At 47.2% G+C, this 26906-nt stretch overlaps 2 protein-coding genes across 5 annotated transcripts in view; one reads left to right on the top strand and one right to left on the bottom strand.

Annotated features, from left to right (window-relative positions):
* Nucleotides 1–1388: 1388 nt before the first annotated feature.
* On the top strand, nucleotides 1389–10629 carry LOC108939728 (GTP-binding protein SAR1a-like). Of its 4 annotated transcripts, XM_018761306.1 has the most exons (9): nucleotides 1389–1508; nucleotides 2476–2545; nucleotides 2644–2763; nucleotides 3099–3164; nucleotides 3317–3420; nucleotides 3902–4033; nucleotides 4533–4559; nucleotides 4927–4970; nucleotides 9916–10629. In XM_018761306.1, the coding sequence occupies exons 2-8, from the start codon at nucleotides 2488–2490 to the stop codon at nucleotides 4945–4947; spliced, it is 528 nt and encodes a 175-aa protein (XP_018616822.1). In that variant the 5' UTR covers nucleotides 1389–1508; nucleotides 2476–2487; the 3' UTR covers nucleotides 4948–4970; nucleotides 9916–10629. The 4 variants fall into 4 exon arrangements, 3 of the variants coding, with proteins under 3 accessions (XP_018616822.1, XP_018616821.1, XP_018616820.1); XR_003797308.1 differs by having other exon boundaries at nucleotides 4533–4970; nucleotides 9916–10627; XM_018761305.1 differs by lacking the exon at nucleotides 9916–10629 and having other exon boundaries at nucleotides 4533–5400.
* Nucleotides 10630–13350: 2721 nt separating this feature from the next.
* Nucleotides 13351–26906, bottom strand: part of LOC108939706 (SPARC (osteonectin), cwcv and kazal like domains proteoglycan 2) — a 43325-nt gene continuing 29769 nt past the window's right edge. The window contains exons 4-11 of the mRNA XM_029248761.1: nucleotides 24142–24256; nucleotides 22901–23006; nucleotides 21517–21631; nucleotides 20609–20728; nucleotides 20175–20393; nucleotides 19384–19446; nucleotides 18392–18529; nucleotides 13351–18057 (exon numbers count right to left, since the gene is read on the bottom strand). Coding sequence (XP_029104594.1) covers nucleotides 17909–18057; nucleotides 18392–18529; nucleotides 19384–19446; nucleotides 20175–20393; nucleotides 20609–20728; nucleotides 21517–21631; nucleotides 22901–23006; nucleotides 24142–24256 — 1025 coding nt within the window. The 3' untranslated portion in view covers nucleotides 13351–17908. The remainder of the gene's footprint in view (nucleotides 18058–18391; nucleotides 18530–19383; nucleotides 19447–20174; nucleotides 20394–20608; nucleotides 20729–21516; nucleotides 21632–22900; nucleotides 23007–24141; nucleotides 24257–26906) is intronic.

Below are 26906 nucleotides of genomic sequence, written 5' to 3'. Positions count from 1 at the left end.
AGCGGCGAGGCGCGCGGCGAGACGACGGGGGGCGCGAGAAAGATGTCCGCCCCCGACAACGGAGCGGGGACAACGCGGAGCGGCTGCGGGGAGCCGTCGCGAAGGTCCCACGGAAGCCGGTTAGCGAAAGCCACGTGGGCGCCGCCATGTTCGGGACGCGCCACGTGCGAGTGAGGGAGTCCTGCGGGGGCCGAGGCCGGGCGGACGGGGGACGAGGATGGCCACCCCGACCCCCAAGCGCGCCGCCATGGGGGTCTCTTGCAGGTTTCCCCGCCCCAACCACCAGCGGTGAGCGTCTGGGACCTGTACTCCCGACCGGATGCACGTGAGAACAGCGCTGGACGTTGGGACAATTGTGGGGCAGGCAGCAGCGGGGACGCTGCTATTCTTTTTGATGGGGGGCTATGTAACGACCCACGTTACTGCTTTAATGTAAATAGTTGCATTATGGGAAATCTGTAAATAATGTCCGTAACCGCTGGGGTTACGTCGGGGGGAAATGGTGGGTTGACTGGCTGCCACTGTGTTAAGGGGAGCGTAGGGGCGCTAAGTCAGGCTGGCTGTAAGCGCTGGTCTTGGAGGAAAAGGGGTCCCCGGACCGAGAGCATTATTCCCTGTGTGTTGGTGTTCAAATAAACCGTTCGTTATGAACGCTGCCTCCGCGTCCTCCTTCGCCCCATCCAAACCCACGGCGCTGCGCGCCACAATATTTAAAAAAAAATCTCAAATACTGAGCTGGGAATTGGTGAAGCATGTAGAAGTGCTGTGTGTTTGGACACCCAAAATTACCAAACAGATGTAACTAGACAATTTAGTCAATGATTTGTCAGTATTCTGCTATATACTTATGGCTCTGGGAAAGGACTGCTCATCTAGAAACCAGTATATATTGAATAATATGACTTAATTACAAATAAACTTAAAACATGAACAACAGAGATACAGAGTGGGGGGGGGAACAGCAACCTTGTCTGGTTCTGCAGTCATGCATCAGTTGGGGGGAGCTGTTCATGAAGTGGTGAGACCTGCCACTTGCAAGCTGCTGTTGGCCCCTGGTTCGAATTTCACTCCTTTCTGCTACGGCTCCCTCCATCAAAACACTTACTCTGAACAGCAATGCCCTCTTAAACAGATATCCATATAACAAAGTAGCTTGCTGTAAAAACCTAACACTAATAAGCCCACAGCTACAACCAGCACCACTGGGACCTTGCAGAGCTGTTACTTACTGCGCATGAGCGAGAAACCGGAAACTGAGCCCTATAATTTACCTTTTAAAGAAAGAGGGAGTGAAACGTTTTTCTTCAGAATTTCCGGTTTCAGTTGACTTTTTTTTTTTTTACTATTTCCGGTTCCGTTGTGTATCACTTTTTTGGGTGTTTCCGGTTTTAGTGTGTCGTCACTGAAGTTCAGTGAGCTGGGAAAGAGACACTTAGACGTGTGTAGGGGAAAAAGGCAAACGGCAGGGTTTCGGGCCGAGCGCGGCTAAGGAAAACTGACAACCTGAGGTAAATTTATTTCACAATCGCGACGTCGCTCTGTCCTGGTTACGAAATACGTGTTTATCAAAAAGGCAATAATATTGCCTCATAATTATGATAATAAAAACACGGGGACAGGCCTGGTCCTGGATGTGTTCAGTCAGTGTGTTGTACGCTTTTGAAATCGCCAGAAATTTGCGGTGAGAGTGTTACCGGATAACACCCGCGGTTCACATTTTGATTTTAAAAGGACTGTTTAACATGATGATTTATGAGCACATTTAATTCGGACTCCTCAGCCTGGCTCAGTCTTCTTGAATCAAGGAGGAGTCAGGGCAGCAGCAGTGCGCTCCTCTTGTTTCACCGGCGCTGAACGCAAACCAAACGAGCTACTTTCTTTCTCGACTTAAGTAAATTAGTCTCTCATCAATGTGTGCATCAGCCGCCTGGCCGAAGCGCGACCACATACAAGGATAGTGTTACGCGTTTCCACGCAACTAAACCCGAGAGTGGGCTTCTGCATTCCACGGAGGTCACTCACTGACTGTAGGGTTTATGGCCGTTAGAGGAGCAGGAGGCCGATCGCGCGCTCGTCCCGCGCGCCGGTCCCTCCGCGACCGCCCCTCCTCCCGCGGTGTCCCGTGTCAACAGCTGGTGGCTGGCAGCACGCGCCTAGCCGCAAGTGGCCACTTCATCATTATAATAAATAAGGGCAACGTGAATAAAACTGAGGTTCACGAGCTCACTATGAGCCTCTTATCATGCGGATTTGTTTTGTTGTCCCTCAGTCAGTGCACCTTGGGCTTTTTTTTTCCCCCTGATCCAGATCCAAGTGACTTGGGATCTTATTTACTCTGTTGCTTCAGTTATTTCATTTACATACACACTACACACTATGAGATGGTTCTTTTGGCTAACGTGAATTGTGTCACTTTACAATGATGTGTGATGTCGCGTGCTGAAATGCCTAATCACCCGTTTTTAACCTTTATAGGGAACAACAGAAATGTCATTTATTTTTGATTGGATCTATAGAGGGTTCAGCAGCGTGCTACAGTTTTTAGGTAATGTATGTGTGACCGTGTTTTCACAGCTTATGCTCTAAAATAAATTGTTTATTGGATTTCCAAGTAAAATGTGAATCTGTTCTTTCTTCCGATAGGTTTATATAAAAAATCTGGGAAACTAGTATTTCTCGGGTTGGATAATGCTGGAAAAACTACGCTCTTGCATATGCTAAAAGATGATAGACTAGGACAACATGTTCCCACGTTACATCCAAGTAAGCAACATTTTCTTTTATTGCCTTATTGACAAAAGAAATATTTACTATAGACAATTTAGCATTTTGCAAATCAAGACTGAAGGAGTTTCTGAAAAGTGTGAGATGCCTGTACTTATAAGTTCACACAGCACATCTTAAAACGAGTAGAATAACTCGATAAGTTGAAGAATAAGTTGTTCTAGTTTCAAGGTTGAAGCCATAAACCATACCCTACATAAATGGTATGCCCTGAACAACTTGAAAAAATATAACCAGTCATACACAGAAAGATGCTATAGCATGTATAACAGTAAGATTTAGTCCCATTCTTACATTGTATTTACATTTTGTAGCATCAGAGGAGTTGACAATTGCTGGAATGACATTCACAACCTTTGATCTTGGTGGCCATGCACAAGGTACAGTCTGACTCAGTGGTGCAAAAACTGCAGATGCAATCCTTACTTTTACTTTTTTATACTGGCATAACCCTCTGTACTGGACTCTCCCAAGATAACCCAAAAAGCTTAAGAATTGAAAGGCATTTTTCATTTTTCCTACTTCTTCTCAGCCAGAAGAGTTTGGAAGAATTACCTGCCAGCTATAAATGGTGTTGTCTTTCTTGTGGACTGTGCGGATCACCAGCGCCTTGATGAATCTAAAGTTGAGCTTGATGTAAGTTTTGAAGGTCTATATCTTTTCTTTTAAGCTGTTGATAGATTACTTGGTTTTCTGTTTCATAAAACAAGCTTAAATTTAATTCTGCATTGTGTCTAGTGTAAATCTGTTTAAAGTAATCTCAGTAATTCCAAATATGTGTAAAAATTTGTTTTGCTATTGTTTTATTTTTCAAGAACGGCTATAACCATCCTCAATATAATTGCCTTTGTTAATTATAATCAATAGATTGGTTATTGGCTGTTTTGCTAGTCTGAGGTATGATTTGCATTCAAAGTCAAAACTAGTTACTGAAATCTGTCACACGATGTATCCTTGAATTCAGTAAACCCTGCTTTCATAGTAAAATCAGAGTTTTAATTTTAATTTATTCAGATTTGTAAGATGTCTTTCAGGGATGTACTACTTTGACATGCTGTCTTGTATCGTGCTTTTTTCTTTCTTTATTTTTTACTTTATCATCTGTTTTCATATTTAGGCACTCTTAACGGATGAGACCATTTCCAATGTTCCAGTTCTTATTTTGGGGAATAAGATTGACCGACCTGAAGCCATCAGTGAGGACCAACTGCGAGGAATCTTCGGTCTTCATGGCCAGACTACTGGAAAGGTCAGAAAGCAATCTCCTTTCTGTGCAGTATTCTGATGATTGTAATATTTATGCATTATTTATTGCTGTTGGATTTAGGCAAGAAATTACTGACTAATAAGTTTTAGCAAAGGAATGTTTTGCTGCCTGCCCACTGGTTCAGCCAGTAAAGGTGGACCAAGATTAAGCCAAAATTATTGGTCAGTTATAAGCAGCACTGGAATTAAGTTGGTAAAACAGACACCTGGGACAAATATTATTATAATATAATTTAATGTATTATATTATTTTGCCAACACGAATGGATCTGTTGGACACATAGATGGCACAGGAATACCAGCAGAATACAAAGAAGGTAAACGGCAAGTTGTGTAACCTGTCAGGATGGAACACACATGCAAAGCATTCAGAATCTCTGTTTTTGTTTAAGGGGATTTGTTGAGTTTTAAGACCTATTGCTGTTAATGAAAGTTCAGTTATTAAAAATCTTCCTATCCCTTCTCTCTGCCTGTTTCTGCAGGGAAACGTTTCACTCAAGGAGCTGAATGTAAGGCCCGTGGAGGTTTTCATGTGCAGTGTGTTGAAGAAACAGGGTTACGGGGAAGGCTTCCGATGGCTGTCCCAGTACATTGACTGATCCATCAGGGGGCAGATATGCCTTCTTGCTTACTCTAGAGTTTGCAAGAGGAAATTGTGGGTTTGGGTGGGGGCCCAGTGGGTAAAGGAATGGAGCATGTGCAGTGGTAGGATCCCGAGTTATGGAAAACAGTGAAGCTACAGTTTATTCCCTCTGCATCGAGTGTTTGACTTTCCCAGTCATAGACATTTTTTCTCCACTTAACTGTGGACTTTTACATGGTCTCAGGCAATAATTGACTTGACTGATGTACTGTTTGTTTTCTCAACATTTTCAGGAAATTTGTCTAGCTGTGTAGAAAAAAGGCTAGAATTTTTAATGGTAAGCTTTTATAAAATTCAAGTATTTGTACACTGGCTCCTCGCGTTACAAACAGTCAAGTTAGTAATTTTCAAAACATTTGCCAGTTTGTTTTTAATCTTTTTATCAGTTACTTATTTTCTAAAATTTGTGTTGCACAGCACATGATCTGCGTTTATACACCCAGTTAATTGGTGTCGGTTAAACACACCGAAACTAAAGTGTTTGAGTGTGTGACTGCCTTAATTCAACTTACTTTACAGTGTTTACAGTTGGTGTATGGTATTCCTGACCATAGGTGATCGCAACAAGATGACAAACATTGCACAACTATGTTCTGAAAAGTTAAAAATTGAGATAAAACAAGCTTCTGGAGACTGACCGTTTTAAATTTCTTTTAAAATTAGTTTTAATGTAGCTCAACTTTATATTAAATATTAAAGTTAAAAAGGGGGTGCGGTGGCACAGTGGGTTGGACCACTGTCCTGCTGTCCGGTGGGTCTGGGGTTCAAGTCCCGCTTGGGGTGCCTTGCGACGGACTGGCGTCCCGTCCTGGGTGTGTTCCCTCCCCCTCTGGCCTTACGCCCCTGTGTTCCCGGGTAGGCTCCGGTTCCCCGTGACCCCGTATGGGACAAGCGGTTCTGAAAATGTGTGTGTGTATTAAAGTTAAATTTTTTATGGCAAACGCCAAGGTTTTTACAAAATTAAATGGAGGGAGCTCTGTAATATGCTGATTATTATAATATTAAAGATATTGTTTCTGACTTGGGTATGAAAGTGACTTTGTAGTTACAAAAAAAGTTCATGCTCAGACTTCTAGTCCCAGTTGTGTTCATAAGTTGAGGAGCCAGTGTATGATAGATTTCCAGGAACATTCATATATGAAAATAATTGACAGCAAATTGTGTTCTTTTGAACTGGATCTGAATTGTTCTCCTGCACTTAATGTTGCACACCTTCAGCTTGAAAATTCTCAGTATGAATTAAATAACTTATTAGGATAGTCAATGTATTTACTATCGGAAGAATCATAATGTGAAAGCCAAGTTTGTCCAAAACAACTTGAGGTTGTGATGAGGGACAGACAGTGAGTTTGGTGGTGTTTTAGTCTCTGCTGCTTTTGCCTTTCACAAACCCAGCCAAAGACATGAGCTCCCTTCACACAGTCTGTCGTACCTGCTGTTAATATGACGGATCCACAGAGACATTTCTACCCATCTTTGATGTACTGTAGTAGGAAGCTGAAGTTAGTGGGGTGCGATAAAATAGAAGCAACACCGACACCTGATCCGATGAGTGAGACTTCTGACCTGTGTATTTAGTCTGAATCTGTCAATGCAGATGAACAGTGAACAGCTTCCACAGTGTTACACTGTTTTCACACTGCTGCTAAGCCTGCACCCATACTACTTTTGTACATGAAATTTTCAGCAAAACCGTAGCGCTTTTTCCAAAAGTCCTTGTGAGTATTGTCCACATTATTTGTTCTCACTCCCCCTCCGCCTAGGTAATCTTAAGCACTTTTGTTTGAGCAGTGTTTTAATTCAACTAAAAATGAAATTTACAGTAACCAACTAAAGGGAATTTGGTCACAGGCTTATTTTGACCATTATTGGTTTGTCTTATTGCTTTTACTTTATATTAAGCTTCCACTTTTTTCTCTTATTTAAATGAATGAATGAATGTTTTAAGTTTTTGTTGTGAGAACACAGCTAGAAGTTTTTCTGTCCAAGTATGAAGACTGGTAGTCGGGGGCGATCCCAAGGACAGCATTGTACGCACTGTACGTGTAATTGTAGATAATGTCGGTGGTCAGTCATTGACTAAGAATACCTGTTGCATTATTGTAAGTATTTTTTGACTATCATCCTCAGACGTACAGATACGATTTCTGCCATGCTGATACGAGAGTACTTGCAGCACCGAACTGTAGCATTTTGAATTTGCCAGTTTGAAAAACATTAATGTTCCTATTACGTTTGTCCTATTTGTAAATAGGTAAAACGGAGCGGGGTTTGACCTGTAAGTCACCTTGATGAATAAGGTGTGTGGGCTGATAACACTACATAGAGTTCATTGGGAGTTGCTTTGGAGAAAAGAGTCTCCTAAATAAATAAATGTAAGTTCACCTTCTTGAAATGATGAAAATGATGTGGGAGTCTTTCATCGAAGGCATTAATATAAATTGATTGTGACAATTAGAAGGGTTCATAACCTCCATAAATATTTGCTAATTGTCACTTTTCGTTTGGGTATTTCATACACTAAATGCTGTGATACAGACCGTTTGACACATACCAGCTCAGAATGGCTGGGATGTCAACATGACTTGCTGGTCAGTATCCAAAAATGCTCCTGCCCTTTTTTTTTTTTTTTTTTTTTTTAAAAAAAAATTATTTTTATTTTAATCTCAGTATACACTGTGTGTTGCCATTGGTGTCACATCCAAGAATCTTCATTTGGGATGAGTACTGTATAAGTTATACTCATGATGTTTCGATTGTTATTGTAAAGTGTAATTAAACAGCTTTTACATTTGTGTCTCTGCGATGTGACCCAGTTCTTCTCAAAAATTAAGAATACATTAGGAAATGAGCCAACGTCTTCCCAGAGAAGCCGGAAACTTGAGTTACTTTACTCTCGCTTTTCTCTGCAGTTTATTCTACACAGTATCGCCCAGGTGTGCTCAGAATTTTCACTGGTTCTGTATGTTTTTCTGGTATTTTCTCATTTGTTTTATGGAAATAATGGAACTTCATGAGGTGGCGAATTTACTTAAAATATTTTTCTTACCTGGAGTGCTGTGCTGTGCAGCATCTGGCTGCAATTCACTGGCTGTTTGTTCATATCCCTCCATTTGTATCCAGTGAGTTGGTGGTTCGTGTTTTCCCGAAAGAGGTCCTCGTTGGCAGCTTCGCAAACGCGCCCCGCGGACTGTGCCGGTGCCCTTGCCGAAGGACTACGGTCCATAGGGAGCCATTTCCACAGAAATGAGGGACCCACGGGGCATTCGCTGCTTACTGCCTGCTTGGTAATATGTTCACACGCTAATCATGTTAGAGACTCAGCTTCTCCAGGCAGCTGCGCTTTCCTTTGGAGTGTAAAACACAGCGATGTGTTGCAGATGCCTCCTGTCAGGTCAGGCCTGCTCTGTGACCACAGCAGCTGACGGAGTGTGTGTGATGTGACCAGGAAAAACAGCGGAGGGATGACTCTCACTTAGTGAAGGGGGTTCATACCTTTCTGTGCACTTTTTCCCCACAGCTATATAAAGCGTCTGAGTTTTTTTTAGTCATAATCCTGCAGAAAGTGAAAGAAAAGCAAAGTCACTGAGTTTAATTTACACTGAACATATACATGTGTCTGTACTGCAGTATTGTCATCTGAGTGTCAAAAACATACTCTGGTGAAAGTAGTGTTACATTTATTCATTTACATTGATCCATTTAGCAGAGGCATTTTCTCCAGAGGACATTACATCAACAGAAGGATTAAGACTGTTACTTTACAATCACTTAAATGCTGAAGTAAAAGATGCTATTCAAATATTTACCTGAAAACACACACTTTTAGAGCTGCTTGTCCCATATGGGGTCGCGGGGAGCCGGAGCCTAACCCGGCAACTCGGGCGTAAGGCTGGAGGGGGAGGGAACACACCCAGGACGGGACGCCAGTCCGTCGCAAGGCACCCCAAGTGGCACTCGAACCCCAGACCCACTGGAGAGCAGGACCCGGTCCAACCCACTGTGCCACCGTGCCCCCACTTGCTACCTGAAAACAGTGGAAAAAAAAACTACCTCCGTCAAATTTCTTCGTTTCAGATTAGGCTATTTAATGTTCAGAAACATCAACAGCTTCTGTCTATAAAGTGTGTGCGCGTTAATAAAATCATATGCTCTGAGACTAATCCAGTAAAAACAAAATAAAAGACCACAACCTTCAAAATAGTACGAACCACTTTTTATCTTACAACTTAATGTCAGCTTTGTACACTAAGCTGCTTACAATGATTTACCAATTTATATAGCTGGGTAATTTTTACTGCAGTAATCAAAGATATGTAACTCGATCAAGTGTACTACTGCAGGAGATGGGTAACACACGTGTTAGGAACATGCCAGCATAGTCCATGTGCTAAAATTTAATAAAATAATCTCACACACACACTCTCTCTCTCTCTCTTTGGGAGCTGCTTGTCCCATACGGGGTCGCGGGGAACCGGACGAGACGCCAGTCTGCCGCAAGGCACCCTAAGCGGGACTTGAACCCCAGACCCACTGGATAGCAGGACACGGTGCAATCCACCGCGCCACTGCACCCCCCATAAAAATAATCAATCCTGTTTGAAAATCAATGAGCTCTTATAAAATTGAACTGTCACAATACAGAAAAACTATTACTACTTTAATATGTTCTTTAATAAAAGTCATTCTTACATTATTAAACATATTAAAAGTAAGGTATTTCCAAAGAATTTACATCTGTCTGTCTGTCTGTCTTCTGTTTCCCAAATCTAACAAAGTACAGGTAAAAGCAATAAGTGTTGATCCCCCTAGAAATATCCTGAACAGGACCATTTCTCCCAAAATGTACTTATTTAATTTAATTAACTGACTAGAAGTAACTCATCACTACTGGCCTCTGGTTGTCATACTGTAGTTACCAGGTTTGAACTTCAGAATTATAATAAAGTAATATTCATGAGGGCATCTCGTGACCTGCTAGAGCAATATCAAGTGCGACCACTAGGGGGCGGGACTGCGCCACTGAAAGGGCTTTAAATTCCCTCCATCAGTGTAGTGTCACATTATACACTGTATTTCAGGATTATATTCAGGAGGAAAAACTTTCTTGTTTACTTGAGCAAAAATCATCTTTGAGTTGCAGAACTAAAGATAAAATTCAAAATATTTAATCTCCGCTAAAGAGGTTGAGAATCTCTGCTGTGTCTCATATCTTTCTGCAGGCTGCCAATGTCTGTGAAGGCCTTGAACAGAGACAGCTGTGGTCAGTGGTGGTGGGGTTCTGGAAGGCTCTCAGAACATTTAATCCTCATCTGCTTTGCGTGTCCAAAGCTCATTGTCTGTTTCGAAATGCAGTTTTGTTTGCAATGAATAAATGCAAATGTCAGATCCCAAGGCTTCAGATGGATCTAAATTGTTCTCCTACTTTTTCGGTCTTCACTGACGTTTGGTAAATGCACCATTCACTTGTCCACATCGGATGTAAAGGGGTCTAAAGGTGGTCCTGTCCCGCTCGGGGCTGCTGTGTCCAGGTCACGGGTGACCTTCTCCGTCAGGTCGCCGCCATCCGAACCATTGACCCGGGTGCGAAGGAGCACCGGGGAAAGAGAGCTTGGCAACGACCTGCTTGGCAGCTCTTTTGTTCACCGAGTCTGATCTCATTCTGTTCTGCCTCTCCCGCATATCATTCCTTGCAACTGAGTAACTCACCACAGTAACTTGTCTTAATTTCGTTTCGAAACAATCTAATAAAATCCAACCAATGCGATCAATGAACCCATAATGGAGGAAGGTCAAGTGAGAGCTCCTGATTTGGAAAAATTAGAGGAAAAAATTTGGATTTATAGCCTCTAGATTGGTGTGGACAATATTTGTGATCTACCTGTGCTTTTAGAGGTTAGTTCATTAAAAATACAACAAATACACACACATTTTCAGAACCGCTCATCCCATAAGGGGTCGCGGGGAACCGGAGCCTACCCGGCAACACAGGGCGTAAGGCCGGAGGGGGAGGGGACACACCCAGGACGGGACGCCAGTCCATCACAATATTGAAATACACACACACACACACACACACACACACACACACACACACACACACACATTTTCAGAACCGCTTGTCCCATGCAGGGTCGCGGGGAACCGGAGCCTAACCCGGCAACACAGGGCGTAAGGCCGGAGGGGGAGGGGACGCACCCAGAACGGGACACCGGTCCGTCGCAAGGCACCCCAAGCGGGACTCGAACCCCAGACCCACCAGAGAGCAGGACTGCGGTCCAACCCACTGCGCCACCGCACCCCCCATTATTGAAATACAAATGTATTTAAATAATGAATGGAGGCTTCCTAGAATTTGTAAATAGTCCAATATTTGCGGTTGTGTTACGTGGGAACAAGTTTACAATTTGAGTCACACTGTTAGTGCTGTGAAACGACCGACAAAGTCTGCATCTTGGGTTCCCCTAACCTTTATCAAAAAAAGCACATTTATTGCCTCTGAACTATACTGTACATTAATTGAGCTGAGCAGTTAAAGGGCTTCTTCATGAAAACTAATATAAACAAAAATCATGTCATGATTTCGGCTCAGTCACTCTTTTGGAAACAGGTCCCTTCTGTAACAGCAGAGAAAATAATTTAGGCATCTGATTAAAATGCTCTCATTACTGACAAAATTATATTTCAAAATTTTCGGAGAAAATTATTTAGAAACATGATAATTAATAGGAAGAAATAGGTTTTACAGTTTAGCAGGTATTGTTTATCACACTAATTTTAACTACTGCATGTATCCATATATAATGTAAACTGGATTTAATTGTTCAAGAAAGCTGGATTCCCTTCGACTTCAGAACCAGGCTGAGATTATTGTTGTATGATTTATTCTGTTTTCAGGCACAATCATCCGTAACAGTCTGCATATCATACACATGAAAAATGACCCTTTTCATAAGTGTGCAGGTCAGGATCTGTAACTGATTTTGAAGTTCTCCAGTTTGCGACATGTCTCCAAATATTGACATAATGAACTCTTAAAATGCAAAATAATCTCTTTTATCGGTGGGCCCCTGTAAGGCAGCCTCTTATTGTGTGTTCCCCCCCCCCCCCACACATGTAATTTGATGTTTTGATTTCCAAATATTTACTTAGCAGACACTTTTGTCCACAGAAACTTCCAATGAACTCTGTGTAGTGTTATCAGCCCACACACCTTATTCACCGCGGTGACTTACACTGCTAGATACCGTACTTACACTGGCTCACTCATCCATACATCAGTGGAACACACACACTCTCTCTCTGTCACTCACACACCATGGGGGAACCTGAACAGCATATCTGCACTGTGGGAGGAAACCAGAGCACCCCAAGAACATGCAAACTCCACACAGACTGAGTGGGGATCAAACCCACGTCCTCTTGCACCACCCAGGCGCTATGAGACAGCAGCGCTACTCGCTGTGCCACCCCCACGCTCGCTGTTATTTCCCCGTGCAGGACAGGAACTAAACCGCGGTAAAAATGGACATGACCGTGACATTAAAAGCAAAATCTTGCTTGCCCGAACGGTTTCAGCCAATCTCGCGGGTGAAGGGCTGGCGCCGCCGTTGTCATCGTTCGGCGCCTTTGCATTCACTCACCTGGCACCGGATCCGAACGAGAGCAAGGCGCTCAGAAGGACCGTCTACTTCGTATTTTTGTACCGCTGCGCAGCGGGGAACTCGGGGGCCTTCAGAGCCCCTCAGACCATATTGCTGATGACTCAGGAGCCCCTCCGCACTCTCAGCGTCACACTTCTCTCCAGGCCCCTCCGCCAGAAGGAGGCTTCCAGGCTAGTGGCGGCTCCAGCGCTCTCCCACCACTACACGCATGGTCGGGTTAAACTGCGGTCCATGTGACGCCCATCTGAGCGTCTGGTGGTAGACAGAGGTCCCAGGTGTACCTGTACCTCCGTACCCCGGTACAGACGCTGGATCCCTGCAAGACTCGTTTGCAAACAATATTCCAATGGCCACATTCTCCCTTTGGACTCACGAGTGGCTTATATTTCATATATTCCCTCATATTTCACACAGATCATTTACGTTTCAAATGGCAAGGAAGCAGTGCTCGAGTCTTGCCTTTCTGTGGTCCACACACACACACACACACTTCGAAGTTACACAGTGCACCATTACCTTGCTGGTGTTGAGTGTTAATGGATGTCAGGATCTGGCCTCGGGTTCCACACCCTTGATGCCTCCACCGTTCCCACCTCAGAGTATCCAGCATCTCCATCCTTGCACACCCAAACGCAGGAGGTAAAGACCCCCAAGGAAGGGAGGCTTTAATCCTTCGCCGCACAAAGGCTCCCACTTCAAGTATGGTAAATGTTACTTTAATTGAATGCATCTGTTCATTTACCCTTTGATTGATCACGGATGGACATGTTTTTAGAGCTGTTAAATTGTTTTATAAGTACTGTTATTTAATTTTTTTTTTTTTTTTTTTTTAACCTTAGAATAGTTAAAAATTAAATAATATTAAAAAGCTCGTACAACTCAAGTGCAGCTTTGTCTGGTGCAACACGAACCGAAAGAGAAATTGGGTTCCAGACATTTGAACAACATTTACCGTACATATTATAAGCTGCGGTTCAGGAGTCTGGGACATTATGGGCAGATGCTGAGAAACGAGCTGTGAGCTCAGAGAAGAGACGCTGGAGAAAGAAGCATGGTTACAGTACTATTTTATTATCAAATACAGTGTAAATGTTAAGTGTGGTTTACTGCATTATGTTGACGTTACATTAAGTACACAGCATTTTCGTTTACATTCTATGCATTCGACTGGGTAAAGCGGTGGACACTTGAGCAGGTTTGCACTGTAGAAAACAGCTCATTCATAGACATTATTCACCCTTCTTATCATCGATTCCGTCGTTTTCTTATTGATTACGTTCATGACAAGGTGCTCAAATAGATGATGCCGACACTTCCACAAATGCTTCGTTAATTCCTTTTGTAACATATTTTTGCTCATGTGTTCAATCATTTATGATTCAGATCAATAATATTTATTTTTTAAATCAATACAGTCATTCAATATATGAATTTTTCCATTAGTTTTTTTTTTTCCCCCCAACTTTGGTAATTGTTATATATGTGACAGTCTGAACAGAGCACACCCAGGCCTGAAATGCAGCGGGTGTTTGGAGGTACGTTACTCCACGTCCCCATCTAATGGTCCGAAGGCCGGTGCTCTCGGTAAACCTGTATGATCACAAATAGTTCTGCTGAACATTTAAAAATAACCGCTTGTGAGAAACGGGGCCTAAAGGACAACGGTCGGTTTTGAAAAGGTTACGAAAAAAAATTGTGGACTCAGTACCGGAAATATTTCGGCAGGTGCGTGAATTATGAATTATTCCACCGTGTCGAGAGACTCCAATTTCATGATGTTTCTCAGCTGAACTCGGACCACAATTTTCTTTTCCGTGTTCATGTACGGTACAAGTAACCTATACAATTCCATGCAGCTGTGGAACAAGAGCTTGTGACTGAGCAGAGAGCTACAGTCATTAAAGATATATTTTTTAAACACACACACACACACACAGAACAGCTATTTCTTCCAATAATATTGACTTTAAAGTTTATGACCTGTTAACACTGCGCTACTTGCGTCTCGTCAACAAATATTTCACGAGCGACGCTCATCTTTCAGGAAGATGTGAAATCTGTCACACATTTCGATGACTTTGGCATTTGGGAAACCCCACCCAGTGTCGAGCTGTCGGCGGTACAAATCATCGTGGCTTTTTTATCGTAAAATTCCCAGAAATCCGTTCATTCCAACAATTTCCACGGATCCATAGAAACGTAGGAGAAACAAGCAACGTATAAGGTTCAATGTTGTGTCATCGTTAAAACGCACACACGTTCTACTGACGAAATGATATGCCACCAACAACACATTGTTCAAAATGCCAATAATCGAGAATTTCGTAGCCTGTACCACAGTCGGAACGAGAAAAGAAAAGCTAATCTGTACCAAATTCACTGATGTGCTACACGTAGTAAAGTCAACTGTTCTCCGGCAAAAGCAGCACATTTACACGCGTGTACCGCATGCTCGTGAAACCGTCGCTGAAATTTTTCGGAGAGCTTCGGATCCGTTGGGCCGCCTGTGGGAAATAACGTAGGACTACGGCTAATGTGATGAGGCCCATCGCCTTTAATGGTAAAGTGCTCAGCCGAGAAAAGTACATTCTTGTTCACTAACATGCAATACTAGAAACACCCAAATGTTTGTACTTTACCGATGGCAAGCAAGAACTAATGGTTACAATTTACTGGTCACAAATGAAACAACAAAAAAAAAAAAAAAAAAAAAAGAAAAACAGTGATTTCCAAGTACACACGTTGAAGCTCAAGTAGCAAACACATATTGAAAGAAAGGAGAAAAAAAAAAACCAAGTAGCATAAAGACAATAGAACATGGAGTGGCACATTCTTAAAAGTGTCATATTTGAGGATGAATTGGTATTTTAAAGGAAGTGACCTGTGGCTTCCTGTGTTCTGGCGCACGGACGAGCTGTGAGAGCGAACCTCGGAATGTTCCGGACAGACGGCGCCTCCGCCCGGCGAGGGAGACGTACCTGGGAGTCGGCGGCCTCGATCCGAACCGTCGGGGACGGGGACTTTTTTCGTCAAAGCAATCCAAACAAACGAGCCTCTGAGATCATTTTATTTTTACAATAAAACAAAGGGAAAAAAAAAAGCCAGAGCAGGGAAAAAAAAAAAAAAAAAACTGTGAACAAATGGTTTTGTCTCGTTAGCTCTTATAACATTTCATAGTTCTGTACATTATTTTTGTGTACATTTTCAGCATAGAATTATACACAGAACCTCACTAAATGACCCTGTTTCTTAGAACCTATATACGTGTGTGTGCACTAAAACACACTGGTTTTTGCTTTTTATTACCACACTGGCATCTTAACTATCTATTATTCATGTAAAGCACTACCATGGAAAACTGCAAATTAAGTCTCCTGCGCCGACGGAGCTCCTCCAAACCCAGGCCGTATGCTTCAGGCTCAGAGAGAAACATTTCAACGCCGTTCGCTCGTGAAGTCGCGCGCCTAAGAATGCGTTCCCACCTCGTTTTCCTTACGGTATGTCTGCTTCGGACACCCCTCTGCAGGCAAGCGGCTCAGCGGTGCTGCATCCAGCCTGAAAGACGAACCATTTCGTTCACAGAGTAGAACAACGGGCTACGAGACGCTCAAAGGAGCCGCATCCTGATCTCCGCGGTGCCTTATCACCTCCTCCACGACAACAAGAGCTCTTTGCTCCTCCACCTCTGGCCTCTTGACGATCCAACTCTCGAGAAGTCCAGAATCTGAAGCTCCCTCCGTCCCTCGGGACTGCTGAATCCCTTCCTGCATTCAAGCAGCGTTTCAGACCCATTCTTCTCCCCATCTGACAGCTGCAAACATTTGCATCACACCATCTAGCCTGATGATCCTTGTATCTCCTATCTCAGCTCGACAGGCAGCTGCTGGTGCGGCGCGTGTGTGTGTATGTGTGTGTGTGTGTGTGTGTGTGTGTGTATGTGTGTGTGTGTGTGGTGTGGTGCGTGCCAGCAAACACCGCGGCATCTTTTCACCTCGTGAACCGCACTTCTTGCTTACTCTGAATAAAGCGTGCCTTTGGAGAAAAAGTCTGCTGAACGAATAAATGCAAAAGTAAAAATAAAAGTGCACGGCCCTAAACGACCCCGTTCACCTTTATCGGTGCTTTTGAGGGGCAAATGTAGTAAAAGGTGTAAAAGTACAGCGAAGCGAGGAACTGCGCACAAAGTGGACATCTTGTGAAAGCACACGGCAGAACCGGGTTGGCGGATGTGTCCCGAGCGCTCGACTCTGCCTGGTTCGGGCGTTTTGCTCCACATTTTCAGCCAAGGTTACTGACCAAGGGGGGCCGGCGCACCCGTCGGGTAAGCGATTTCACCCCGGACAACGAAACCTTATTATGTGGGTGTTCGAAAACGCCGTCGCTGCAGGTCTATCACGTGCAAAAAGAAAAAAAAAACACGACGATCAGCGTGATCACCGTGCGCTCTGAAAACAGATGGTACCTTCGACGCGGACGGAACCGCACACATACGCCGCGCTTCCCTCCCCAGTCGGTTCGAGGGACTCGGAGCGCAGAGAGCGACACATTCGGTTTATTGACTCGTTTTTGTTTTCGGGGCAAATGGGAAGTTTCTAGAAGTCTGGGAAACATCCAGGTGGTCACATGCGACGCTCCTTCCGTGCTGCCATCGGCGCCTCCTGCAGAGCTGACAACTCGGGCGCGCCCCCCGAGGCGCAGCCACGCCGACCTCGACGGCCCGCTGATCGCCACCGGATCTGTCGGTCCGTGACGAGCGAGCAAACAAAGAGGCCTGGCGAAAGCAGGTTGGGGGGGAGGCGCCGTCGCAGACGGGGGCCGGCCCGTCGTGACGCGCACTCAACGCCACGGCCGGCGTTCGCGAAGCCATCTGCGGTGACACGCGGCTCGCGGGACTCGGCCCCCGGACCCTCCCCCGCCTCCTCCGGAGCCGAGGCTAAATGTCAGCCGAGAAACGGCGGCGGCAGAAATAGGAAGCGAGGCACGGCTCCTCGCCTACGCCCAAAACGCTGTAAACCGTCCTTCTGCTCAGTCCCCTCACCACGTGGTTGGGCCGCGCGTGACTTCAAAAAGTACTGCATCGTCATTACGTCTAAATCGAGTGACTTTGAGAGTGTTGAGAGTGTTGTGCCAAAGGGCACCTTCTCGTTGGGGACACGCGCACGCACGCACACACACACACGCACACACTCACACACCAGGCGTTGCGTCTCTGATGGGCCGAAGCATACGGCGGCGCCTCAGTGTATCCCGCTCCAAAGCCGAGTGCCGTTTCCCGCAGCTTGCTAACCGGCCCGGCGGGTCGTGGTGCTTCTCGATGCTAAAGGCTGCTCAACGAAAATCTCTCTTGCGCACACAACAGAACACAAAGCGTCACAGATATTTAAGACAAAATCTGGTTGACCCACCCCCCCCACCCCTGCTTTCCGTCCCTCCACCCGAGAGTCAATGCTGTACACAGCGCGGTTTAGCGTTTGCCCCCCCCCTCGATTCCCATGATCCTCTTCCGTCCTAGAGGGAGCCTGCCCCCCCGCGGCTCCCCGCTAGTTCCGTCCTACCAGATGTACCCGCCATCGTCGGCCTCCCCGGCCTCCCCCTCTTCCTCCCCCTCTTCTTCCTCAGCCGTCTCCTCCGCCTCTCGCTCGTCTTCGTCCTCCCAGCCGACGCCGCTGCCGAAATCCCCCGAATATCCCACGAGGTCGTCTGCGGCAAAAAGCGAGAGGTAGAGAGAGAGGTTCTTCAACGCTTCGTCGTCTTTGTCATTTTCCGTCCTTAGTCATCGCAACCCTTCGACAAACTCGAAACAAGTTACGTCGACGAAGCACCCGAATCCTCGCAGCGCTACGTCCACCGTTTCGTTTTTATTTCAGAATCGGCCCTTTATTCCAGCGGACAACTCGCCGCCGGGGGTTTAACTGAGCCAAACGACAAAAAAAGCTGAAAGGCAAAGGCACACGTTTGTCCGGCCGGGGGACGTTCGCACAATGGGGGCCCTGTGTGGCTGCGGGTGCGGCGGCCAGGTCCGCGTTCGTCTCACCGCACTCGGGGTTGCCATGGATTCTGGATCCGGACAGCTCCGCTCCGTGCTGGTCCACGCACCAGCACTCGGCCCGGCTGTGATCGCACTGCAGCTTCCTGTAGTAGCCGTCCTCGTCGCAGCTGGGAATAAACATCCCTGGCAAACACACACACGCACACACACGAAGCTCTTTAAGTATTTACACGTTCCCTTTTACACGAACCTCTCTTGGAGTGCAGACCAGGAGCAGCAAGCAGATGGCTTTCCGAGCGCTCGCGATGATGTCATGCACGTAGGTGAAACCGGATGCTCGTTTCCGAATGCGCCGCGCTGGTTGAAGCAGCTGTTCGGGGCTCAGAAACGGCCGAGGAGCGGCGTTTGCTTTTCCCGCTCTTAGGCCGTTACACGACGACGCACGCAGCCTTATGACAGAACCCCTCCCCGCGGACTCATTCCGCCGCCTGGCGATTTCCTCCTCGTGCGCCGTGTTACGCCCCCATTTCCGACTCCAACGTGGAGCACGCTGCCCTTCCCAGTAAACAGGTGGACATCCTCAGACACGACATGACGCGCTGAACTCCCTGCACACGCAGAAGCCCTTGTTTTGTTCCGGCAAAGAGCCCGTGACAGAATGCAGCGTGACAAGGATGTGGCGAAACGCAGGAGTCTCCAGCTAGCAGGTACCCACAATGCACCTGTGCCACGTCTCGGGATGTCCTGAGCGGGCACGATCTGGCAGTGTCGTTCTCTAATCCCCCTGGCTGATTAGCCGGTAATCCTGGCCGCGTGCTTGTGATCTCCGTAATGGGCCTCCTCAACGGCGGCCGGCTGTTACCAGACTCAATGCCAACCGTCGGGACAGAACACGAGACCCCGGACTCATGTACACGAACGCCCAGAGCCATCTGCACCCAAAAAGCAAACACCCTCGAAACCCAAAATATAGACACATGCGCACGCACACAGCATCTCACCCCAAACACAGGGAGCAGGAGTGGTTCACAACTCACCAGGCTTCTTCTTGGCCACCTCCTGAACTTGGATCTTCTCGAGCTCCGCCAGGCAAGGGGGCTCTGCGAAAAAGGCACTGGAGTTCAGGGAAATGAGGCAGCAAATCTGGCTTCCTTCCAGAATTTTCCATTCTGCACCTCAGCGCCTTTAATAAGCTTCCCTTGTGGCCCCCAGTGTGGAAGGGCTTCGTGCCACACTCCTACCCGACCGCGCCCTTGTCATATGGCTGAAGGCTACAGTGCTGGGCGGCTGCTGACAAGGACAAGAGGGCCTTTCTCCCCGTCGTACTGGCCAAGCAAAGCCCGAAAGGTCCGAGGACATCCCGGCATGGAACTAAACGCAGTGCATGCTACCCAAAGCCGTGACTCACTCAAACCGTTGTGTGGCTGTGGGTTCGCGTCCCCTGCTCTGGCAACACAGAGTACATGTAGCAAGCGTCCTCCCCATAGCAACCGGCGCTGTGTCCACCACAAGCACTATTACCAGGATGGCTGCAGGAGGTGAATAATGAATGACCTGCGGGCAGGGTGACCGCCCAGAGACAACTCGGACATCTGCTCAGCATCGACTACCATCAGTAGTCCTGTGTTCTGCTGCGCTCTTTGGGGCTGTTCTGGAGACACGCTAATAACCAGCCCACGCAACAGTCACATAGAATGGATGGGGGTCGATCCCGCATCCAACTGAGCAGCCCGGGTGCTGTGAGACCGCAGCGCTACCCAGCGTGCACCTTTTGCCCACCCTGTCCTGTGCTCCGGTACGTTCCCTGCCCGCGGCGGGGCCCACTCACTTTCCCTCCAAAAGCAGAGGCACCACTCGGCGGTGGACACCTTCCCGTCCTTGTAGGTGTCGCAGGAGTTGAAGAAGGGCCGGATGCAGACCTCGTACTTGTCCAGGTTGATGGCGGCCAGCTCCGGCTGGTCTAGATAGAGGTCACCGTTGGTATCCAGCTTGGAGAACATCCAGCCAATGGAGTCCTTGCAGCTGGCCACCAGACTCTTGTCCAGCACTGCAGAGGAGCCATGAATGTCCATAAATCAATGGCGCCCTCTGCTACACGCGGGTTCCGGCCCGATAAAAACGAACCTCGCAGGCGACGCACCGATCTCGCAGAAGCACCGCGAGTCTTTCCCCCACCTCCCACCTGCTCAGGACAGGGCAATGAGACGTTCACCTCGGTGGTCTCGAATGGATCTGCTTAGCGCCCCCCAGTGTCGCCCTCACCTGATGTTGCTCCGACCCCAGTCCTGCCAGAGCTGTTCTGCTTAGCGTTCCCGTGCAGCAGCTGGAACCAGTCGCGTAGACGGTCGCCCAGATCTGCTAGGTCCTGCCCTGTGCAGCTCTCTGGAGGGGTGTGGCCAAAGAAGGGGCAGGGCCAGCAGAGGGGTGTGGCCAATAAAAGGGATGGGTCTCTGAATTTTTTCACATCATCAGTACTTCGCCAATATGCATCTAAAGCACGCATGATCATGACAACAACCAGAATGTTCTAATGCTCCAATAATACGGAGCAAGAATGAATATTTCAATGTGAGGGCTTGGAAATTAAGAAGTGACTATGACTTTTTAGCACTCACATGTATTCGCTGCAATGCAGCCTTAACATTAATACTCCAAAAATAGCAAGAACATCCTTTCACAGACTAGATTATCTAACATATGTAAAAGCAGTTATTGAGAGCTAATCAATTGGGTTAGGGTTAGCGACAGAGAATGCGAACACTACATCATAAATTATTGGCATTATTGGCATTATTGGCTCTTTAGCATATGCCATTTTTCAATTAAAATATCAGCAAACAAATGTGTACTGTAATCTCTTGATTTACATAAATCGACCTGAATTAATTGAAAGGATCACAGAAAGTGCCGGAAAGCAACACGAATCATCCTGTTCCTGGTATTCGAGATAAACGGGGAATTGCTCACGTAGCAACGCTGTGTGCCACTTGTGTACTTTTCCATCTGTGTGTGTGTGTGTGTGTGTCTCCTTTCGCAAGAGCCACTCTCCACAGCGAAAACACACATGTTCTCCAAGGCCACCGTGACATGGCTCTGCCCGTGAGAGTGTGACCAGGGCTCTGTGGAGGTGTCAAGGTTAGAGGAGCGGGTGGCGGGGGGGCGGTACTTGCCGTGCTTGCCCTCGGAATCGGAGGTGGGGTCAGTCTCGGTGGCGCAGGGGCACTGGCCTGAGCACTTCACGGCCAGCTCCTTTCCCGTCAGGCATGCCTGCTGCTCCAGCTTACACTGCAACACACACATACACGCGCGCGCAGTGACACAGCTTATACTGCAGCAGAGACACACACATACCGAGACAGACACACACACACGCACACACACACAGGGGCCCTTCCGCAATAAGCACACAGAAGCTGGCTAAACTGCAGCTCACACAAACACCTTCTACTGCAGCACACACACTTGCAGCTTATGCTGCGAACACACTCACAGCTCATACCGCAGCGCGTGCACGCACACACACACACACACACACACACACACACACACACAGACCACTTACACTGCAGCACACGCTGCGACCGCTTGAACTGCAGCATACACGCACGGCTTCTACTGCAGCGCACACACACACACACACACACACACACACGTGCAGCCTGCACTGCAAGCACACACTGAGCTCAAACTGCAGCGCACACACAATACAGCACACAGAGACACACACGCAGTGATTACACTGCAGAACACACACAGCTTGCACTGCTCCATACACACAGACACTGCTTGCACTACAACACACACCAATACATAGCTCACACTATAGCAGACACACACACTGCTGAATACACACCGCGTAAAATGTAGAGCACAAACACACTCAAAAGGAGCGATCACACTGCAGGACACAGACCTGCACACACACAGACTGCTTTCACTGCATTTCACTGCAGCACACACACACACACACACACACACACTCTCAGATACACAATGATGGACACACAGCTCCGCCTCACTGCAGTGACACCAGGCCACCACATCCACCTGCTTTTCCGCCTGGGGCAGAGTACTGAGGCGTAGCCTGGATCCAGATAAAATATTTATAGAGGTGACCGTGGTGGGAAAAAAAATGTGCTCATTCAAATGAGACACTACGGTTGGGGGCCGTAAGACCAAAGAGAACAGTCATTTCCTTCGCCTTTTCAACAAGGTCAGAATTAAAAACAATACATAAATCAATAAAGCTGCCAGATCCTAGTCACCCTCCTCCGCTGCGGTCCATGCCCGTCACCGCCATTAATCACCGGGCCGCATAAATCCCGTGCGCTTGTCCCCTTGCTCTCGGTGACGATTCGAGAGCCCCGCCGGATAATTTACACATTAATGTGCAGCCTCGTTTGCAAAAAAAAAGAGAAAAAGATGGAAGGAAAAAACAAAAGGCGAGGGGAGATGGGAAGGCGGAGTAGCGGGAGGACGGTCATTTTTCACTGACAGTTGGTCCGGAGAGGGAAACGAGTCCACGTTTGGTCCCCCTGAGGGATTCGTCCCTACCTGAGAGGCGTAGTTGTGTCCGTCGGAGCCGCACACGGGACCCGAGGCCGAAGCAGGGCATGGCTTGCAGGTGCTCTCATGTGGCTTCAGTAGGGGCTGGCGAACCCTGCCGGGAGGGGGGGGGGGCATGGGAGGATGGGGGTGAGAGAGCCTTAACATTGGCAGCTCCACATCCCTAAGAGGGAGGCGGGTGTCCATGCAAACGGGTGGGAAAAATGACACTTCCCAGAGTCAGGGCTTCTGAGTGATCCAGTCCTGGGTTCCAAAGGCACAAATGGAGGTACAGGACAAACAGTCCGTGCTTCCATAATCACGTGTTTCTGTCTAAAGCTCTTTGTCTGTTACCAACGCGCTTCAGTTAACCCTCATTTATACATCATATTGGAGAAAAGCATCTGCCAAATATAATATTTAGAAAAATAAATGTAATAGCATCGCTTCATCGCTGTCAAACCGCCCTGCTTCCCAAGGAACGTCCCCGTACCCCTTCCGTTACCGAGACGTGTTCTTTATGGTGCCAGAGCCCTCACGCGATCCGTCGCCGCTCGTTCGCCTCACTTTACCATGCGTGCGTATCGAAAGTGCGACGCTCAGATCCAAAGGGTAACGTCCCAGATAAAGCTCCTTTATTGAAGAAGATAAATTTCTGTCGCCGCAGATGTGCGCTCAAGGTAATAACGTTTCGCTCCATTACTTTTCCTGATTACCGCTGCCTACACACTGCTTTTTATGGAAGACCGATAAGAGTGTTGAACACACAAAGGGATACACTTTGTGCAGATGAGTGCGACACGATAAGACCCAACTTCAATCCAACAGCCAAGGAGGTTTCTCTCTCTTTTCCGCTGGAGAAGTAATTAAAGAGCAACGCTTTGGAGGCGTTGTAGGCGAGAGGTGCGCTTGTGACGTGTGTGTGAAGTGTGTTGGGTGTTCCGAATGAGAACGGTATACATCTCGGGGTGGGTCGGGGGGTCCTGGAGTTCCCAGCATTCCGGTGTCTCTAAGAGCCTTTGCAACCACTCACTGCTGAGGCTGTGTGCCTGTCTGCAGGGATTTTACCGCGGCGAGGTGACGCGCGCCGACCTGTCCGCACTACACCTTTCTCTTCTTCTGCTTTACTCATTTACCTGACGTCGTCCTCCAGAAGGACAGCGGTGGCCATTCTGGCAGAATGCAGCGCATTAAGGGCTAATGGCAGAGCACATTAGCGGCGCATCGTCGTCGGCAGGGTCGCCCCTCACCTGTGCTCCAGCTTCTTGCGGTTGATGCACATGGCCCGCTGGTACCCCTGGGCTACGCACACCTTGTGACGGCTGCACTTGACCTTCTGGCACGGGTCCTTGGTCGTGTCTACACCTGTAGGGAGAACACGAGGACGCGGATCAGCGGTGTGCCGCTGGCAGGGGCGGCTGGGTGGGTACGGAAAATTCCGGAAGAATCAAAACCAAGCAATTTTAAAAAAACGTTATTAGTGACACACGAACGAAAACCGCGCAACGTTCATACAACGTGATCAGAGAGTCTACACAGCAAATCGAATCAATACTGTGCAAGATACTATCAAGTCTTGGACAATGTAAAAAAACAGGCCATTATTCGGTTATTCGGCACAATTGTTATAATTGATAACTAACACAACAAATGAGCTATTATTTTACACGACTTTACTGCATAACTAATCTACGGCACACGAATGAATATTAGAAATACTGTGCGTCCTTTTCTGGAGCTTCAGACAAAGCAGAATGGGTTCGCAGAAGAACTGTGTCAGAAAGTGGGACAAAGAACACGGGGAAAATGGACTTTGTTTCGAAAATTTTAAATGCAAAAAGGACTTTAATCTGTGAAGCAGAATATATATCAGGTACCACGCTGATTTATGAGTTGTTCGCCCCATTTGCTATGCATTAAAAACGAATAGGTGTGCTTCGCAGAAGACGACACTGATGAACACACTTGGAAGTTAATTTATAACCAAAAAAAAAACCCTTTACAGAGGTCCAAGTTGCTGTTTAGGTGGGAAGACAGAAATTTTTCAATTTGATCGGCAGGTAGCACAACACACAACTGAACACTAAAAGAAAGCAACAGCAGTCGGTGCATCTGCACCCCTAAAACACGTACCTGTGCTGGAGGGAAGAAAAGTGCAAATATCACGGCGCGCGGAGAATCCTTTTTACACACGTTGCTGCCTCCCTCAACAGACGATCAGCCTTTTTTAATGACGCCGTTGACTCCCTCACTCATTAGCACCGAATCTTACAGCAAAGAAGTGCCCAATAAGAGCAGGGTCTTAAGTGGGCTTACCTAGTTCAATAAGATGTGCGAGAGAAATGTAAATGTCAGAGTGGAGCAGCGTGGGCTGGCGCGCTCTGTCGTCCGTCTCACGGAGCCGTCGACGGCCCTCTTCCCCACGGTCGCGATGCTGACGGCATCGATCGCTCGCCTCTCTCTGTCCCTCGCATCTCACTCTTCCTTTGACTGCCCAGCAGGGTCGGCGGCTCGGCCCTCAACCAATTTGCACCGATGGATCGGCATAACGGGGGCCGTAACTGTGCCTTGCGGACACACATCGGCATGGCGGGTATTTGGAAGGCGACCGGGGTGTTTGTGCTTTTGACACCCGATGCTGCCGTCGGAGGTTGGGAACGGGAGTTACTGTTGTACGTGGCCCGCTGTTAAACAGGTCCTGTTTTAGTCAACAGTGTCAAGGCAGACCATTCTCGCACATCTCATGGGAAAGTGTGTGATGCCATGGAGACAGCATGGCGAGACACTCCCGTCTGTGTGTGCACGCGCGCGCGTGCGTGTGTGTTATTTTTTTCCATTTCTGATTCTTCTCTCCACACCAGTACAGGAACAAATACAAAGGAGGTGTGACGTTGTCCAGAAAGGGAGGATCTGCAGAAGGAACCCTTATAGAGAAGCTGTTGGCGGTCATGTGTCATTATGGGTGGAGGAAACACAACGTGAGATCTCCACCTGCTAATGGAAATGAGCAGGTTGGACGGCAGCGCTGGGCTGTGGTTTTCTTAGAGTTGGACACCCTCAAAACCAGTATCGAGAGGCGGACAGGTCCTTGTTCTCGAGCTTTTCAGATGCTGAATTGGTGCAAGTTCTCTTCCAAACCCACAACGTTGCACTCAAATGAGCAGAAGGTGGCTTAAGACGTTTCGGTTTCCCAGACAGGTTTCTGTAGCTTAAAGCTTATTCGAACAGGATGGTGTTTCCATAGAAACGGGTGCACGTTGTTGATAGTAGAAATCCTGGGCTGGGATCCGCAGCCCGTGCCCACTTTCCCTTCTCCGAGGAAATGCAGGAGCAGAAACCCTTCCCCCGTCTGTCACCAGGCATGCTGTCCACGCAGCTCGCGATAGGGGGGAAAAGAACAAAATTACTCCCATGAAAATTCATTACGCACCCAAATCCAGCTTAGAGGAAGATGACGGCAAACGAGGACAGATTTAAGCAACGTTAAGAGCGAGAACAATCTCACCCTGTCGCTGCTTTCATCCGTTGCCCACACTCCACAGCGATCCACGTCTGGACCCCTGCATTCCACCATAATTTTAAAGCCTCGAGTGATTCTTCAAAAGGCAGGAAGACCTCATTGAGCCCACGCTAAATCTCAGCGGGCCCGTTCATTATTGTGGAATCAGAGAAACCCACAAACACAATAAACACATTATACGCAGGTTTACAACAGCGGAGCACAATTCATCAATACAACCGTAAGCCTCCAGCTTGCTCTGATCGCCCCCCCCGGAATGAATTCAAAAAGTATGACAATATTCAAAAAGCCTAAAAGCCTATTTGTGCTGTTGCAGCGATGCTGAACATTTATTCGATACGCCGTACAAAAATACACTGCGGAGAAGCTGACCTCTTCGGGGAAAACGCACTGCTGAGCCGTTGCAGAGCAGAGAAACAGAACTTGGGGACTAAATTAAAATGATTTTACATTAATCTGACAGCCTTCTCACAAAGATCTGGACAAAGACTCATT

Source organism: Scleropages formosus, chromosome 24, assembly GCF_900964775.1.
Source record: "Scleropages formosus chromosome 24, fSclFor1.1, whole genome shotgun sequence".
Taxonomy (NCBI): Eukaryota; Metazoa; Chordata; class Actinopteri; order Osteoglossiformes; family Osteoglossidae; genus Scleropages; species Scleropages formosus.
The sequence above is the reverse complement of the archived record's forward strand: the minus strand, read 5'-3'. Positions and strand labels throughout refer to the sequence as shown.

Excerpts from the sequence above, each read along its gene's own strand:
- LOC108939728 (XM_018761304.1), top strand. The coding sequence starts at position 2,488 with ATGTCATTTATTTTTGATTGGATCTATAGAGGGTTCAGCAGCGTGCTA. Across the intron at positions 2,764-3,098 it reads TGTTCCCACGTTACATCCAA|CATCAGAGGAGTTGACAATT; the intron begins GTAAGCAACATT and ends TACATTTTGTAG. Across the intron at positions 3,421-3,901 it reads AATCTAAAGTTGAGCTTGAT|GCACTCTTAACGGATGAGAC; the intron begins GTAAGTTTTGAA and ends TTTCATATTTAG.